Genomic DNA, 18,677 nt, shown 5'->3' with positions numbered 1-18,677 from the left:
CTTGCAACAGTCACAAGCAGAAAAGATCATGAACCATCACTTTAAAAAAAGCCGACTTTTTAGTGATTGCAAACAATAGTTTCATTACCTGCAGTTTTATCACAAAAAAAGACTCTCCCAAGCACAAATTAGGAAAAAAATCTTCTTTGAGTTTACTTTTTTCCTCACATCCCTGCTCTGGTCACATATAAACGTCTTACATTTGATTCATGTACAGTAGATGTACTGAAAAGATCAAACAAATCGAAACCACGGGGAAAATATCAATGTGTCCAAACTAAATCAAAAAACCTCTGCAAGGGAATCTCCAACTGTGACTTCCATGGTATAACACTCTTACATTTTTCCTTTGCTTTATTGAGTGATTCATCGCCTTAAGGTGCCTTATCTCATTTCTAGCAATTCTTAACTTCATGGACATTTATAAGGAAAGGGGAAGACAGGAAAAGACGGATTAGCATGTCGGGGACTTAAAAAAGCAGGAAGCAGAAAATAACACAGGAAATAAATGATCAAAAGTTTGAGGTTGCAACTTGAGATTTGTACAGGCTGGACTGTGGAGCATAAACACGCATGCCTCTCTTTTTTCCACATTCCCTTCTTTAATTTCTCCAAAAAACTTCAAGGAACATACATACACATCACACAAAGAAGTGACTCCTTCAAGAGGTCAGAAAGAAAGACTGAGCCAAACCTCTCCCAGTGGTTGGACCAGTACATAAATAAAAGATATAAATAAACCCAGGGTTTCAGTGAAAAGTTCATCTGGTGGATGTTCATAAAACAAGGCCAGAACTTTAACAGCGGAAAGCTCAAGTCATTATTTGAGCTAAAATGAAACATGCATAAGACATAAATGCTGCTTTTTAATATTCAAAAATAAATATACATCTTATTGCTTTGTAGGGCTGGAAATCTTTGGGTGTCTCAAGATTCGATTCAATTCAATTCAGAATTTATTTTAGATTCAAAACGATTCTGGATTCATGATTTGAAGTCTATTTTTGAATTATACATCAGGATCTACTCCAGTCATCTATGAGACTGGCTGAATTTATTGCTGCTCCATTTGGCCATTGACTGAGTTAAAGAGTTATTTTTAGCACTTAGCAGGGAGTGACTGATTGGACAAAAGAAATCCATTTTGGAAGTTATGAATCTATTTAAAATCTCTGAAGATTAGAATCTCGATTCTTACATAAATACATTCTTCCAGCCTATATTGCTTTGTATGGGTTATGTGTTCAAAATAAGGTGATAATAAGTATCGCTTGTTAGTTTCTGTTGCTCTATACTGCTCTGTATGTAATACAAATGTGATTTTGTTATTATGTTGTTAAATCAATGTTTCGTTTCTTCTCGTTGCCCTGTATGATTTGTGCGCTACGTGAGTGATTTTGATGCTTAATTGACTCTATTGCATTGGGATGTCTTATGTTGGCATTTTTTTACTTGCATGTCAGGAGGTGCGAGACTGCACCTACTCTGGGTATCAAGAAAAGTGACACGTAGGTGTGTCGATACTGGAGAACATTTAGAAAAATTGCAGAGGAGATACCTGCACACCAATTCCACTGGGCTTAAAAGACCCAAAAATGTCCATAGGCTGAGATACATCCAATAATAGTCTCTTTAATTAAGATATGGGTGGTCAATAAAGGCAAACAAGAACAGCAGCAAACATTTCAGCCCTTGACTATCATCAGTGTCTTAATTTAAGAGACTTTTTTGTTGCTTTTTAGCCTAGTGGAATTGGTGTGCTGCAATTTCTCAACTTGTTTTGTATTGGCTTCACAACGTCTCGTTGAAGGACTGCAGTAGTAAATCAGTAGGCTGACTATCACTGCCACATTTATAGACATGTTGATGAATATGGGTTGTCCTTATAAATAAATAAATACTACACCAGGAGTTACTTCACAGTAAAAGTTTAAAGATGGCTGCTCTTCAGAAAAAAATGTAAAGGTGTGTGAGTGAAACCAATTTTTGTACTACTAGGGAGCAAAACTATCCAGTGCCAACTTCCAAAGCTTTCATCTCCAGACAAAATACATATTCCATCAGAGAAATTCCTTTTATTTCCTCTCCTCTGAAGATTGCAGGTTCGGCTACTTTAAATTGGCGAAGCATGCAAGGTTTATATTTATATCCACAGATTCAGGCTTTTTCAAAAACAACGAATGAGTCGGACAGTCACAGAGTCCACACAGGTGGACACAGCATGATAATGAAAAGGAATCCAACACAATGCCGCCTTTTAGAAACTTTGATGAAATGGTGTTGAATGCTATTCATACAATATGGTGATTTCTTTTTTCCTGGACATATTGGACTGCTTTACATGTAGATTGTCCTTTTCCCAGTAAACATAGTGTTATTATATTTCTTATTTTCCTTGGCTTTATGCGTCTTGCTTCAGGCAATATTGGTGCCAATGTTGTTTCTGAGCTTCAAAACATTTATATTTACTAACTTGACCTGCCTGGTCTGCATTTCAGCTCTGTAGTACAGGATGCTGGTGAATATAAAACTCCTATCCTTCTCCACTTTCTCGAAGGTGCTGAGTTTCTTTATCATCTTGTCCCAATGACCTGAGTCAGTGTAAACAAAGCACACCACTCCTTAACATGCATGTTAACTGGCAGGTAAGACTTTTTTTTAAATTGAAATAGCATTTCTGTTTCTTGCATTGCCTCACTTTCTTTTTCAAGGAACAGCGAGCGATAATGATTGAGCCTAAAATAAAATAAAGTTTTTAGAGCGGGTCCATCTTATAGATCTTTACTACTGTAACATTTATCCTTATGGCATTGGAAAGCACAAAATAAACAGTCTGAAATCCATTTTTTTATTATAAAGGAAATCTGTTAGAATAGTTACTCACTCCAGCTGGAATGCTCTGCTCTATTATTTCAAAGCCTGCAGTTGTTAAGAGCAGATTTGACATTGACACACTGCAGACAGGCACCTTTGTTTTTCAATACTTTGCCTCCTTTCTTTTTTACAGCTTCTTTGTTACAAACTCAGATCCACTGTAATCACATCAGTACTGCTGATCTATTACATGTTCAATTCTACAGAACAAGCCACGGCCAGTGGGCCCAGTGGACAGAGGTTGAGTCGTTTGGAACAGCTTATCCACTTCACTTTATCACTCTGCTGTTTTAGGTTTTAAAGGTCCGAAACAAGTTCTCTTTAAAGACTACAATATCATTTGAATGAAGTATGTCACAGTGTTTAAAAACTACTGGTTATTTTCCTCTCTTCCTGCTTTTAGACTTCATGTTAACATCTTTATCTGCTTGTAATGTGTGACAAAAGTATTCAAATGTTTTTTATTTAAATGTGAGGTTGGCGCCTTTCACAAGCCCTCTGAGTTTTTGTTGTACCACCTTTGCATTTCACACTGAAGACATTTATCTCCACTTTCATTTTAATGTTGTTTGTTTGTTCAAGTAAAGAACTGAACTAAAAGTCTGTTTCCATTCAGAATGATTAAATAAAAAAAGCAAACATATAATGAACTTATCACTCATTCAAGAGCTTTCATTTAGCCTTCTAACCATTTCTGATTCACTGAACCCTTCTGGTCCTAGACTGCATCATTCGTCTGAGAGTAATCACACACTGGGACCAAAATAATGTAGAGTAGCTTCTGATTGGTCAGTGATGGCAGTCTATTGAATCTCTTCTTGTTTTTTTACACAGCTACACAAATCAATAAAAGAATTGCAGAGAAAAATTGTAAGCAAGGGCTTATAATGTTGCGTTGTCTTCCTTGAATTAAATGATCGGGGGAATGTCACCCATGGAAGACATCCGAGCTTTAAATGATCGTTCAGTTAAAGAGTCAACAGAACACCAGAGAATCTGCAAAGTCATCTGAATATGGACAATTTAATGTGTGACCATTAGAAAAAATCTAAACTTTATTTAAAATTGTGACCAACACGTTTGGGCTTGTGGCCTTCATCAGTGTCATCATTATTTTTGCTCTTTTGTCTGATTATACTGTAGCCTTCTTTCTCGTCCTCTCTCCACGTTTTTTATCCTTTGTCGTGTCTTGATCATGCATGGTTGTCACATTTTTTTAAAACAAAAATCATAATAAGGGATTTTGTTAACAGTGACATATCGCTGTTAAGAGGATGAAGTCACCCATTGACTTCCATTATGAAGTCATCTATTTTGTCCTCGTGGTCTCCAGGAAGTATCCAAACAGGCTAATTATGTTTGCCTTATTACATTTTGGCTTGCCTTCAAACCATTTATCTTATATTTATCAAGGGATGTTTAATTACATTACAACTGGGAGAGAACTGGGATGTAGCAGGAGCACTGTCTTTGATATGTGCAAACACATTTTCATTGGTCGAAATCAGTGTCAGTCTGATTGATCAGCATTCACAATATCCTCAGGCTGTCTCATTTCCTGCTGCTTGACCTATATAATGAGGTCTGGATGGAGGTCTGTGTTTTTTCCTTTTCTAAGGGTGGCATCTCCTTTGAAACATATAACGTAGCCCACGCAGCCCGAGCCAATCCAAGAGCCCTTTAGCTGCTCAGGGGTTGCATTTACAGCCTCTCAGTTTCCACTTCAATGCCATCGTGGCTATGGTCTTATTTGTGAAAAAAAAGATGTGCAGCATTCCGTTTGGTCAAGTGTGCAGTTTGTAGAGGGCATGACAGCACTTTTAGTGTCTTTGTGACCTGTGGCCCTCTTGGAAATTGGTTCAAAAAGGACCATCAATACAGCAGCAGTGGGTGTGTAAGTGGCTTACAGCAATCATAGCGAATCAAAGCTCAACCTAAGTCTTTAAAAGCTCCACTACTGTGAAATAAGTCATTGGTATTGCACCATCAACTCTGCCATCTTCACAAAAGAACAAACCAACATTGTCATCCAGAATGGGGAATGTAATTATTCAGCAGCTGTTTATTCAAATTGAAAGCAATAAATAAGATGCCCCATGTTTCTTATTGCTAGTAGCTACTCATCTACAGTGCTGCAAACAGATGGAAGCAGCTTCCTGGTGATTTCCAATGTGCCTAGACCCTCACCAATTTCAAATCCAAGCTTTGAACTCTGTTGTCCTTTTGTTTTGTTTCAGCTACTTTTTTCGCTACTGCGCTTTTATTTCCCATGTTGCACTTGGGGCAACAAAGAACTTATTACTACACTCTAATCTGCACTTTCAAGCTTTTCTAATTGTATCTCATTTGAAACAGTTAATTTCATTCATCTAATGTTTCTTTGCTGTTTCTGTGACTATGTAGATGTTTGAATTGCTTCTGCGTTTAAATTTGCATTTCAATAAAGCTAACTTGCTTTTCCTGAAGTACAATGAGCTTATTCTAAGTCAGATGCTCAATAGTGCATAAAATGACGCGCAGATATTGCCATAAAGATTAGAGTTAAAAAGTATCTCCCATAAAGAAGTCAATTATGGAAAATACCAGGGATATTACTAAACTCAACGCGAGAAGCATCTTAGGAATGCAGAAGCTGTGTGAAATAAGAAACAACCCAAAAAGGTTTTTTGGTTGTTTAGGTTGTTTACTTGTCTCAACGCACAAGATTCAAACAGGGCTAGGCAGTTAATTACAATGCACTTGAGTTAGTAATGTGTACGACCCAGATTAGAGTCTGAATGTTCTGTTGCCTTGAGAGTAAATCTATTGAAGGATTTTAAGTCTTTATCTTGTTAGAGCTCTTCACTGACTTAAACTTGGTTCTTATCAAACTGAGTAGACAACCCTGAATTTATTTTCATGTCAAAAGAGTAAAAGCACTTGCTGACTGTAACCCTTCCAGCAGCTTTAACTTTATGATATATTCTCACGCAGATTGTGCAGACATTTCAGAACGTGTATGTCTGCTAGCTGTCAGCTGCTACGTGGTGTGTTCAAGTGCAACTCCCTCAGTGGGCATTTGTGTGTGCTTGTTATTTGAGGTCAATCCGGTGTGTCAGAGCCTGCAGGAAAATCACTTTGTCACTCTTACAGAATATCCTCAAGCAACAGCCCTAAATTTCACACAACATTTCCAATGACAGATGTATTAATCGTCGCGCACAATTTGACATGTTATAGATTTTACAAAATGAATGTTATCACAAATCCCTGCCTGGTACTCCTACAGCGGCCCAATCTCCGTGGTTAAAGGGAACATGGATAAAGTGGCAGAGCACACTGAGTCCTTAGCCCTAGAAGTAGACTGGAACTGAGCATGTCCCAGAGTGGATTAACAAGAGTTTATCAGCCTTGGCACACTGTGGCACTCGTTGCTCATGCACTGCTGTGGATAAGTGTCTGCAGAGAGCGCAGAGTCCTTGGCTTTGGTCAATAACAGCCCTCGGGGTACACAAGGCGATGGTCAATTAGAAAACGCTGAAACAGTTTCTCGTCAATATATTCACGGTCACAGTCTGATCCACTATGTATTTTGTAAACACTCCAGTGGATCACCTTGTGAATTCATATTTTTCTTTTATTTATTTTCTATGGGGATTTGTATATATAATGTTATGGCATTTAAGCTGCTATTTATGTTTGAAAGGAGCTTCATAAAAGTTTTTTTTCCTCTATTTGTTATAGTATTTATTTATGATTGTTGCAGTTATTATGAGATGATGAAGATTTTAAAGAGCAGGCAGGTCAAATAGAAATGGTCGGCACTTTAAATCAATTTGCACGCACACTCAAGCAACAGCCTTAAGCGACATACGTTTACTAAAACATAAAACCTTTGGCCTGTAATTTATTGAAATATACCTATAAGCTGGTTTGCAAACCGTAATAAATTTCACAAAGAAAGACGAGCAACGTAAATCCCCAGGTGTTTACGTCATGATAATGGGCATGTGCAGGAACAATGAAGAAGTAAGCACGTTTAATTGGTCACACGGCGCAATTTTTTTCCCATGAACCAGTACTTGAAAAGTTTCAAACTAACCCCTCTGCACCCGGTTCAACATGTTTTAAACTCCCTGAGGTGTTTTATTTTGCATTTTGATTATTCTTGGGCTTTTAAAATAATAATAATGGGAGTAAAGTGGGCGTTAAGTTACCATGGAGATATAACAGTGTTGGATTAAATCATTCAACAAGCATACTTAATGATACAGAGTATTGAATAAAAACTGTCATAAATAGAAATGAGTCAATGTCTCCTAAAGAGATTCACTACAGTGTGTTATCATATTTATCAGCCTGTTTAAAGGTTTAAAGGATATCGAGTTCTTAGTACTCTTATTACTAATACTTTTTTTTTCTCGCCCACGTAATGGAAGCTGCTGCATTTCATGTAACATTCATGGCATAAGTCAAGGATATTGCGGTGAGTTATGTGACATAGTTTATACTGAGAATGAAAAAGAGCTACCATATGGAGCCTTAAGGCAGAGCGAGGCTTCTTGGTCATGCTACATGCATGTCCAAACAAAACTGAATGCTTTTAACACACTGCAATGTTTGACAATGACCATCTGGCCCCCGAGCAGCATGAGGGGAACATGTGGCTGAAAGGTGCTATCATCAAGTCCTTTTCAAGAATAACAAAATGAACATAAACTGCGCACAAAAAAAAAAAACATGTTTGAAGGTTTTCGCAACATCAACCAAAAAAATATTTTGAATTTGTTTGTGTGTGTGCATTTTTTTTGTAAACATTTTTGCTTTAAAGGTGCACTATGTAGATTTGGCAGTGACATTTTTAAGTTGGAGAAGTGAAACAATTCTATGCTATATTTTCTGAACTAAATACGCAAAATGTATTCAAAGGAACAAATTGGTCCCTGGAACACTGTTTGGAGCTAAAAAGCAGACCGTTTGTTTATAGAGTTATGAACATATACAACAGAATCTGTACATTTCTCCAACTTTCACATTTCTCTACCAAAACTCCATGGTGCACCTTTAAGCTAATGATTTTTGATAAAGTAGGTTTTTCTGTTTCTTTTAATGAGAGCTTTAAAAGACACTTTAAAACAAAAGTTGTGGCATCTAAAATGTTTGTTTAGTGTAGACTATAACCAACTCGTCTTAACCTTCCTAAATATGTCTAACCACTTTTTTTAATCACTAAAAGATAAAGTTGCATGAACTGATGAGGATAGGTGACATGCATTTTTAAACATGTGTATCAGCACATGAATGCAGGGATTCCTCAAATCAATATAAGAAGTGTACTGTGTTGTGAATTTTTTTGTTTTGTTTTAAAGCTAAATTAACCTCTTTAACCCCTACTCTGTTTTACTTTATTCATAAAATGAAGAAAAGTTGTGATGACGCTGAAAATCCTTTCCCGCTGAGTTCTCCATGTCACCTCATAAAGGGTCAAAAACAACCAAATAAGTAAACATTTCTTTTCACCACAAAAGCTCTGACACTGCACTGATAAGTGACTCTATCAGATGTCTGATTATCCATGACGTAAAATGTGTTTAATCCTCTTCCTAGATAAATTAAACGGTGCCAGAGACCTGCCAATGTTGCTGATTGGAGGTCGATAAAAAGTCATGGATTCCTACAACCTCCCTTTAAATTCAGCCTCTGGTGAAACAAAGGGTATCATGAATCATTCAACTCAAATCTGATCTGGATTACTGGTTGCCATCAGCAGCTGTCATGGAAATATACCTCCAAGATTAAGAGTTGTATTTATTTATGTATTCTCCTCAGTGAACCTAAAGGCCTGTGGCATTACGAGGTGTTGCCACTACGAGACGTTGCTTTCTAGCAGTCTGCATTAAAGTGATGAGAACGTGTGTGAAGGGAAGCTGAGAGGAAACAAAAACATCTTATTTATAAGCAGTTCTTAAACGCACAGTGTAATGTAAAATCCACCGCCAGGGCTCTCTTCAATCAAAACAATAACAAAAGCTGACGTCGAGGCTGGCGGGGAATCAAGGGAGGGACTCTCAACGCTCCTCCCTCCCACCCGGTGAAAACGAACTCCGCGTTGACCGTATTCGATACAAACGGCCGAAACTGACCTGAGAAAGACAATATGTTCACTTACGATGTATGCAAGTATAATTTATCACAGCAGCTCATACGGCAACAGTACTGCAGCTTTTAGCAGCAGCTCACGCTTCCTTATGCAGCGGTCTTTGATATAACATCTGGTGTTTCCTTGGCAACGATAAACATTTTGTGTCTGTCATGGCGGCTCATCATGGCGGCTGCTGCGTCAGGTCTCGTCCCGTTACAACTATAAAAATTATGGATTTCTCTGGCTTTGATAACTGTTGGAAATATTTGAAGTAATGTAAGTACTCAACTAAAAATATATATATAACATAGGCTTAGTCCATTTTTTATTAATTTAGATATTTCAATGTAAACATTGTCATAACATTCTGCATATTATACCTTTAAATGCACTCGGTTGTGGCAACAAAACAAACATGGCTTGGTCATTAGATGGCAAACTGTGCCATCTCTATTTGATTTTAAATAGTAAGCATTGTCTTTTATCCCTTTGTGAAAGTGGTAACAGCTGTTTGTGTAGCTCCTGGGAAGGTCGACTCTTCCACTGTGAGTGAAAGAGTGAGAAACACTTTGTACATTTTTCAAATACAAAATCAGAAACCTTATCAAAAGACAACGATGTTGAACAGATTGTTTATGTGCCTTTCTTTGCACATTTTGCAACCGTAGCATGTTTACATGTTGGTTACTATGGTTACAACGAATCTACAGAATGGAAAGGTTTAATTAAGGCTTCATGTAACTACTTCTAAAGACTCAGTGAAAGAAAGATTATAACAAACTTATTGATTAGATGTCTAAAACAGAAGATGTCCTTACTTTCTACCTCTTTGATTGAAGATGCAGTACTACTCCTCACTTGGCACTAAATGTTGTTGTTGAGTTGAAATTGTGCCCTACAGAAAGTCCAACCAAACAATCTTGTTAAGTAATGATTACTCATTTTTTTTTGAATGAAGTAAAAACTACACCACAGTACTTACAAAAATGTTTTAAGAAAACATTTCAACACTTCAAACCAACCATAGCACTCAACTCTGCAGAGTGTCATTAATCTGTCATACTTAACGTTGCCCTAGTTTTTAAAATCATAACATATGTTCAGGAAAGCAGCTTGGTGTTTTTTTTAACCACATTTCACACTGCCTAAGCACACACTTCAGACATATTTCAATAGGACCATTCCTTAGATAAAGAAGAAATGAACATGGTCATGAAGACATTTCCCTCTATACTATAGAAACCCTTACGTTTCCTCTGTCCCCCTACCAGAGCCCACAGACAGATGTGAAGTAGATTACGCCCCCTCTTCACCCCTCCTTCAGCCAGCCCCTATTTCCACTGCAAAGAAAGAAATCATTCACTTTCAGTCTTTTTTTTTTCTCACCCTCCTCCCCTCTCTTCCCCCTCCCTGCTGAAAACAGGGGGCACACAGACAGACACACTCTGCAGCCAAACCCTAATTGTGTGTGCATGTGTGTGCATTTTTTCCCCCTGACATGAAGAAGGAAAGCGAGTGAGTATTCTTTCTCTGAGCTTGTGAATGGCTGTCCTGAGCTGTTTGAGACGTTTTGCCTGACTGAAAAGTGGAGGTGGAGGTGAATTAAGCTGTGGAGAATCACAGGATTTTGGTAAGTTTGGGTTTTTGATTTATTAAACTTGGTGGATAATGGCAGGACAGACTTTTTTTCTGCAGGAACTTCACTGTTTTAAGTGGAAAAATATGACTTAAACAGATGATTAAATGCCTGCTTGATTGTAAAATACACTGATTGATTTAGAGTTTTATACAAGTTAATATAAGACCACCACAGATAATTACCCTATAGATACCCTTCATTTATGACAGATGGTGTTTATGAGCATGTCGACATGTGCGTGAATATGCACAGGTGTGGGTGTGTGTGTGCAAACACTCCAGTACTTGTCTCTCTAATTACTATGCTGCCAAGTATGCTTCCACCTTACATGATTACCTTCGAGGCCCATGAACCTGCAAGGCCTCTCTATGCTCTTCTGACTTATTGCCAAGGACCTAGTTGTCATAGCAACACAGAAGCAGTTGAGTGTTGTGACACCTGTGCAACACACCTGTTCAGGCTTTGACAAGAGGGGCCAGAGGGGCTGAGTGTCGGATACACAGAACGTACTCAGATTAGCTCCGAGCAACAGCTAAAGATGTGAGTGAGGATCTAAATCACAAGCACAGGGCTGGAAAACTAAAATGTTAATGTAATGATCAAAACCATGTTGTTCTGCAAATATCACTATTTAACATTAATTCTAATGATCTTAAAGTGGAAATAAATACTAAAACACCCAATAAATGTCGTTTAAAGAGGTCACCTTGGGCTTACACACTTTTGTGAGGGTTCTTCTTATATATTTCTTATACAGCTTTTCAGCCAAAAAAATTCAATGATAGGCTGAGAAAGCTGTCTGCAAATGTATTAATAATCAGTTCTGTATCGTTTTTCAATCAAGCTGCAAATATAATTCATAATTTCTTCAACTTAAGCATATTTTAAGTGTCATTGTACAACCTTGTGCAAACTTGAAATTGTCTCAGTTACAGCATTGTTCTGGAGGTCTAGTTTACAGCATGAATATTAGAATAAATCTGATTTATAATTCAATTGTGCATAAAACAAATGATCCCTAATAATCACACTGCTGTCACGAGAAGCACTACTATGAGTACCCTGCATTATGTTCTCATTTTGAAGATGGCAAACAAGAACTTAACTATCTGAATGTTCCTCTGATCTGATTGGCCATGAACTGATTTTACTAGTGCAGGAGAGCGTCTTGCTATTTTCAGCCCAAAGAAAAGTCAGCTTATAAAAGACACTCCACAATGACAGCTCCTTCACAGTGAGGCCAAGAAAGGGCAAAACGGGCCACAGAGCGTCTCAAACACACACTGTTTCAGCGAAAGCAGAAGACGCCAGTGGGTGAGATTGTGCAGACATTCTCCAAAGACTGTGACATAAAGAGGAGCATGCGTGGCTTCAGTTAGAGACTGAATTAATGTCACTAAAATGTCCTTTGACTTGTGCCTTTTACTGCTGCAGAAGGGATTGAACACAGAGACAATAAAGCTCTATTTTGAGATGGATAACATCTCCATTTGGCTGTCTGTTGTCATTAAGCTGAAACTGTTGTCACTCCACGCCATGAGGTTTTGATTTATAAAAGTCCAAACGAGCTCAGAGCAGTACAAAGTTTTGGACATGCAGTTCTGCAGCTATTAAGGACATTCAAATGTCTTTGAAGAGATTATAGAGTCCCCTAATATCAGGTTACAGTTAATTTACCTAAAAGTGTGTTTTCTAAATCTTATTCCACAAAATATGGACTTTTCTAAAGGTTTGCTTTAATATTTGATCACTTACATTTCATCAACATTGATTAGTTATAGGAAATGAGCAGATACCGATTATAGGATGTCTGTGAATGCTCACAAGTGAATCATATCTGTAACAAACCTTTTTTTGTTAACAATCACATGTGTCGCCTATAGAGAAAGTCATGTTATCTATCTATGTCAGTCTGTTCAAATGTATTGTCAGTCAAAAGAAATAAGCAAACTTATCACTCTGACATCAGGATTGCAAAGCTCCTGGATTGTGTCTGGATTGGTTTGAAGGTTTCTTTAAACATCTCTTCTTTCAGCTGCTATAACATATGTGAGGTCACTGTTAAAACTAATCAGAAACAGACAAAGAGAGACAGACAGACAGACAGACAGACAGACAGACAGACAGACAGACAGACAGACAGACAGACCGTCAGAAGCCAAGAGTTGGTTGTTTTTTTTCCGGTTAAGGCCAGACCACAACTCATCTTAAAATAAATAGACAATTTTACGGTGTCCGCTCTATTGAGCATGACTTGGCATTCAGTCTGTGCTTCTCCACAAAAACATGGCGATAGGCGCACATCAACAAAATCTAATGCTCACTTCAGCTATGAGAGGTTGAAGTAAGAAAAAAACGGCTGCTGTAAAAGCCTAAACCAAATGTGCTCTGACAGCAGAAAAAGCTCTGCAATTACTCCACTCAGATGTTTAAATACATAACCAGATGCAGAGGAGAGAGGCAGAAATAGCAAAAGTCTGCAGTTTAATAAAGTGACACTTTTGGCTGTTAAAGTAGCTGTTAAACACATGAAAGGGACAAACAAACCCTTTACCAGACTGTGTCACTTGTGAAAATAAAACATTCACATATGAGCTTACAGATGCAACGCAAAAGTTCCCCCCTCTCTGTTTTCTCAGGTGTTGTGAGGATTTACGAGGGGAATAGATGTTGAGAAAGAACTCCAGGACACTGCTGTTTACCAAAAACCAACACAAACACTGCTGCACGTCATTTTACAGCGAGAGACACAATTCATGCCGTTGCTTATTGGTGTCCCAGTAACAGAGTGTGAGGCCACTCTACAGCTTCGGAACACAACGCAGGATTTTATTGAATGTGACGACAGGATTGAAGTCTGAATGGCCTTGATGGGAATTTGTATAACATTAAATCAAGTAGATGGTGAAAAACAACGCTATAATTACAATGGGGTTAGTTTCTGTATAACAGGAGTAACTCAATTTCTCACAAATGTGTTCAGTTGCTCTTCAAGCTTTTCAATAATCAAAGCAGGTCATCGCAGACCTGCAAATCATACTAACTCCATTATTACTGCTGGATTCTTTAAAGGTCACATATTTTGCAAAATTCCCTTTACCATGGTTTTCGAACACTCATATGTGTCCCTTGTCTGTCTACAAAACCCCCAATTATGAAAATAGAAATAGAGGGGTTTATAATGCTGAAATACAGGAACAGAGTGGATTTAAAAAAATAAACTTCACAGACATGTTTTGGGGAGCTCTGAGACTTATTTGAACTTGTTTAAAAGGAGAATAATATGTGACCTTTAAATATTTACAACATTTCTCACCATATATAATGTGCTGGTGACATATTTGTCAAGTTCAACAAAAAGGTAAATGTTAGCTGATAAACCATGTGTTGGTTTGAATTGATCTCAGCTAAAATATGCAATGTGACATTCAGAGTGTCATATTCTGAGCCACAATAACATTAAAGATTGAAATAGAATCCATTTCTATATTACTGAAAGGTACAGAGTGACGCAGAGAGTGACAACTGGGAAACGTATACAATAAACGTCTAAAGGTCACGAGACAAGTCTCGATCCCCATTATGCGTTTACGCCTTTAAGGGTAGCAAAGGAAATTTTCTTTGGCATAAAACTCTCCACATTTCTGTTTGATTGAAATCAAGCCGTTTAAAACAAATGGAGACACTTAGTACCATGGGAAACATTCAGATGAGACTTTTAACTGTGCTAATGTATCTCATAATCAGCCTGTGTTTGTCTTGACTCACAGCTGGAGTGTGTTTAAATAAACGTGTTTATGTCTGAGACAGCTTTGACTTGAAAAGGTGACAGTGGACAAATGAGGGTCCTCACTAAATATTTACTCAGCGTGCCAAAGTTCTGCAGAGATATTGACTTATTTTTACAGATGTTTTTTTTTTAACATGAAGTCACTCTCTTTTTCATTTTAGCATTGTGCATTTTGAACCAAGGGCCAGTACAGATATTGAGTGAATAATTTACTTTTTTATAACTTGTACGCCATGTAGGCTTAATCAGGATTATAAAACGTGCATTTCACTAAAAGCCCAAGTTTACAGAGGATCTGCTTACAGCATTACCTCAAAATGTGCAAATTTTGCAATGGCAGTAGGAAACCTCCCTAAGGTGGCCCCATCTTATGGCACTCACTCTCAATGCCCTGCTAAGCGTTGCATACCTTATTGCTGTGAAACCAAAAATTTTCAATGAAGGAAAATTAAGAGGAATTGTCCGTCTGGGGGTTAAAAAAGAAAGAGGAAAATAATAATGAACACTGGCAGGAGGGGCCTCCAATCAAGTTTTGCCTAAGGCCCCAACAGACCCTAGAATTTAAATAAAACCCTGCAAGTTTACATATATATTTGTTATATTAGAAGATTGAATATCACATCCGTCGGTAAGCTAAAATGAAGAGCCAATTAAACAAAATCAAACTTCATGCCACCACTGGATGAGTCAGGGCACTAGTTGGGCAGACCAACTCAAAAGAAAGTGGCCCCTGCTTGCTAAACTAACACTCTTTCAAGTATGTCATGTTACTTTGGCCATCAGCATGACAGTCGGTTCTGTTGATGGGACAAGTGAAGGACAGGAACTGAACTTTCACCCAGGTTCAAGTCACAACTTTTAAACGGCTACAATCTTTACTACACTGTTCTCATCCACAGTGACAGACACTGCTTCTGCTGGGAGAGTCACTGTATGGTTTTCATAGCATAAAAAAAATATTTGAGACCGACTAATCCTCGAAACAACAGAAATAACATAAGATAGTGCTGGAAGTTCCTGTCTGATCTGATCGTCTCTTAATTGTCTTTAAAAGCAAGAACAGACTGTCAGTTTCTGTTGAGATGAACTCATAAACAGACAACACAGTCTGCCGCTCTCTCTCATTAGAAGTCAATATAGATTTCCCACTGACAATCTCTTCCTCACTCCCTCAGCTATAAATATGGATTTTCTTAAACAGAATCAAAATCACAGTGATGTGAAACATGGGTGATTGGTGAGTGAACACATCTCTTACAGTATTGTACATTTTTTCAGAGAAATATCTTTAAATTAATACCAGTAGGATATGCTAAAAGAAAAGGAAACTGTTGTGACTTCTTCAAGTAATAGGCTCAGACAAAATGTATATCCTGCCGCTGTGACTGAGACGAACCTTAAAGAACATATGTCAGTCAGTGTGAATCAAACTCACCCTCGGTAAGAACACACAAGCAGAGCAAAGATACGCTTAGGAAACATATATCTGACACTCATGCTCTAATGAAATGGACAGACGGCACATAAATTATGTTAATTCCATAAATAATGTTTTGTGCCTTTCTTTTGGAGGGGCAGGAGGTCACGTTGGGGTGGCAGGCCACCACTCCAAATGAATGGTGGGGGAATTACTGAGAGTTGTATTAATCTTTTAATCTCACTTTTGGCAAAGTGAAGCCAAAATGTCAGACAACCATTTTGAGGTTCCTTTTCACCTGCTGATTGAATACAATGAAGCTTTTTTTATAACCACTCATCGCATCTTCCTCCAGGTTACCATGGGATGTTGTTGGACACCCTTCATCCTGGCCTGGTTTTCAATAGCAACCCCCACGCTCTGCCAAAGTGGAGATTGGGGTTCGGGCTTTGACATCTCCTCTGAGGTAACGGCCAGCAATGACACATCGCAGGCAGCAGGTGATGAGCCTGTGAGGGCGAGAAACAACCAGGACTGGATCACATCAGCTGCTTTCTCACCATCACCATCACCCTCACCTTCAACTACGCTGCAGTACGAGCATCAACCGGATAAGTGCTCGGTGTACTTCAACACTGACCCAGCTGTAGCTCGAAGGCTCAAGGCCCAGAAAGAGCATCTGGCCTATCTGCAGGCCATCCAGCACGGAAACAAGGCAGTGATGGAGAACCTGGAGCAGTTTGTTGGGGCAGAGCTGGGAGATCAGAACTACGAAGACGTGATAAAGGAGAATATCATCGGCATACAAGAGGACCAGAAGAGCTGCCACGAGGTGGTAGAGAAAGCTGAAGAAGATCTAGAAAAACAGCTGGAGGGGGAGGAGTCGGGGGCTCTCTCAGGCATGCAGAAGTGAGTGAAATATACCAGTTTTTTAAGAAATGATAGAAATTTTGTTAATGTTCAGTTTAAAAAATGTAAGGTTTGAAATATAAAGTGAGCAACCTCAGAAAGATCAAAGGCCTACGAAATAAGTTCAATACACCCAATCAATGTATTTTTCTTCCTTGGCTTCTCTTACCCTTACAACCAGGACCCGTTAATGGGCAGCTCAGGATTAAACTTGACACCTCACAAAAAGGAGAGGGGTCTTTGCAGCCTACAACTAAATGCAATCATGGAAAGGTCTGTCAGCAGCAAAGTGCCAATTCTTACAAAAAGCAAATATGGTCAGTATGAAGACCACATAATCTAGGCTCAAATCATCACAGCTGCTTCATGCAGGAAGGTGTTATTATGGCGACCATGACAACTTAAGATCGATTCCTGATGTAGTGAAACCAACTTCAGAACAAACATTTAAATGAAACTATTTTAATTGGTCATTAGCCTTAATTTTGTCACCTATAAGCACATCTAGTATGACGATTTACTGCCTCAATGTGTCTTTGTTTTACAATGTTTGTAAAAAGCACAATGAATATCTTCTCCTACAAAGAAAAATCAGGAAATGTTCAGAGGAAATCCAAACTGTTTTGTTCTCTTTCTGTCTCATAGTACGCTTAGCTCCATGACAAAGACAACTTATGGGTCAGTTGTGCTTTTATACAATTTGATGTCTCATCCTAAACAAAACTTTCTCCAGAGGAGATAAGATGTGACTGACTATGCAATGTCACTCTGTCAGAAGTGATCATGTCATAGCCCTGAAAACCCAGGGTTAAACATGAAGTTACCTCACAGGCCTCAGCACTTAAATTGTTTATGACTTACATAAACGCACCATTATGGTAATAGATAGAGCAGAATTGTGAGTGAAGATCTTTGTTCGACTGATGGCAGAAATGGGCAATTTCAGAGCATGGGAAAAAAAACTGCCATCTCATCCAGTATTTCGTAATATATGCACACGTCAATCAAAAGAAAATGAAAAAACAAATAACCCTGCATCATGTTTCTGCATGGATGCCTAAGGTTGTTTCAAGGCTTACATTTAGTTCTCTGTTTGCAAACAAATGTGTGGTCATTATTTAGAGAAATCAGAAACTAAATCCCCAAAACATGTGTCCCTAACTCAATATTTGTAGGTTTTTTTCTTTTTAGCATTTTATATAATTTTTCTTCTACTTCACACAAACTTTTCCATTACATCTTTAACAACAACCATATGTCCCCCTCCAACACCCAGATCCTGTTAATATGTTGAACATTGTAGTCTCTTCTTTTACTCACCTATGTCTCTCTCTTCACATCTGTCCTTTTCTTCCCGCCTGTCACTCACACCACCTGGACCTGGATTGTTCGTTTTCTCGAGAAGAATCCGAGAGGAGTCCTTGGCCTTTGACGACATGCTCCGTGCTGCAGCAGACATCGCCAACCGGCTGGAGGTCTCATCGCAGGCCTTGCATGCTGTGTTCACCAAGCAGCTGAAAGACATCGCAAAAATACACCGCTAAGAAATACTTCAAAAGACTTTGTGCACTGCTCACGACATCATACAACAAGTGGGGGATGTTTGGTGTCCTGTGTGACACCTATGTTAGCACTTTGGACTACATGTTGTTATGTATGAAAGGTGCTGTATAAATCAAGTTGAGTTATGTTAAAACAACATTAACCTTCCCACAATTTTCTATTTTGAAAAAGAATTCAAATCCATTGTGTCAGTGTAAACCATAACATCAACAAGGTTCAGTGGTACAGGAATGTCAGTCTGTGAAAGATTAGAGAATATAGCAGGAAATAAAAGGTATATGCTCCATTTAACCCCAGAAATAACCCAGAAACGCCATAAAATATAATTTTTCCAGGCATTATTTCAGGAGTTTGGTCAAATGTG

At 38.3% G+C, this 18,677-nt stretch overlaps 1 protein-coding gene across 1 annotated transcript; it reads left to right on the top strand.

Moving 5' to 3' along the window:
* The first annotated feature begins 10,436 nt into the window (after window positions 1-10,436).
* Window positions 10,437-18,455, top strand: si:ch211-142k18.1 (uncharacterized). Its single transcript, XM_061052150.1, has 3 exons — window positions 10,437-10,625; window positions 16,197-16,750; window positions 18,156-18,455. The coding sequence occupies exons 2-3, from the start codon at window positions 16,203-16,205 to the stop codon at window positions 18,292-18,294; spliced, it is 687 nt and encodes a 228-aa protein (XP_060908133.1). The 5' UTR covers window positions 10,437-10,625; window positions 16,197-16,202; the 3' UTR covers window positions 18,295-18,455.
* The last annotated feature ends 222 nt before the right edge of the window (window positions 18,456-18,677 follow it).

This window comes from Labrus mixtus, chromosome 12, assembly GCF_963584025.1.
Source record: "Labrus mixtus chromosome 12, fLabMix1.1, whole genome shotgun sequence".
NCBI classification, from domain to species: domain Eukaryota; kingdom Metazoa; phylum Chordata; class Actinopteri; order Labriformes; family Labridae; genus Labrus; species Labrus mixtus.
This window is presented reverse-complemented; position numbering and strand designations above follow the sequence as displayed.

Coding starts and splice junctions, on each gene's coding strand:
- si:ch211-142k18.1 (XM_061052150.1), top strand. CDS start 16,203: ATGGGATGTTGTTGGACACCCTTCATCCTGGCCTGGTTTTCAATAGCA. Junction 16,751..18,155: donor GCTCTCTCAGGCATGCAGAA/GTGAGTGAAATA, acceptor TTTCTCGAGAAG/AATCCGAGAGGAGTCCTTGG.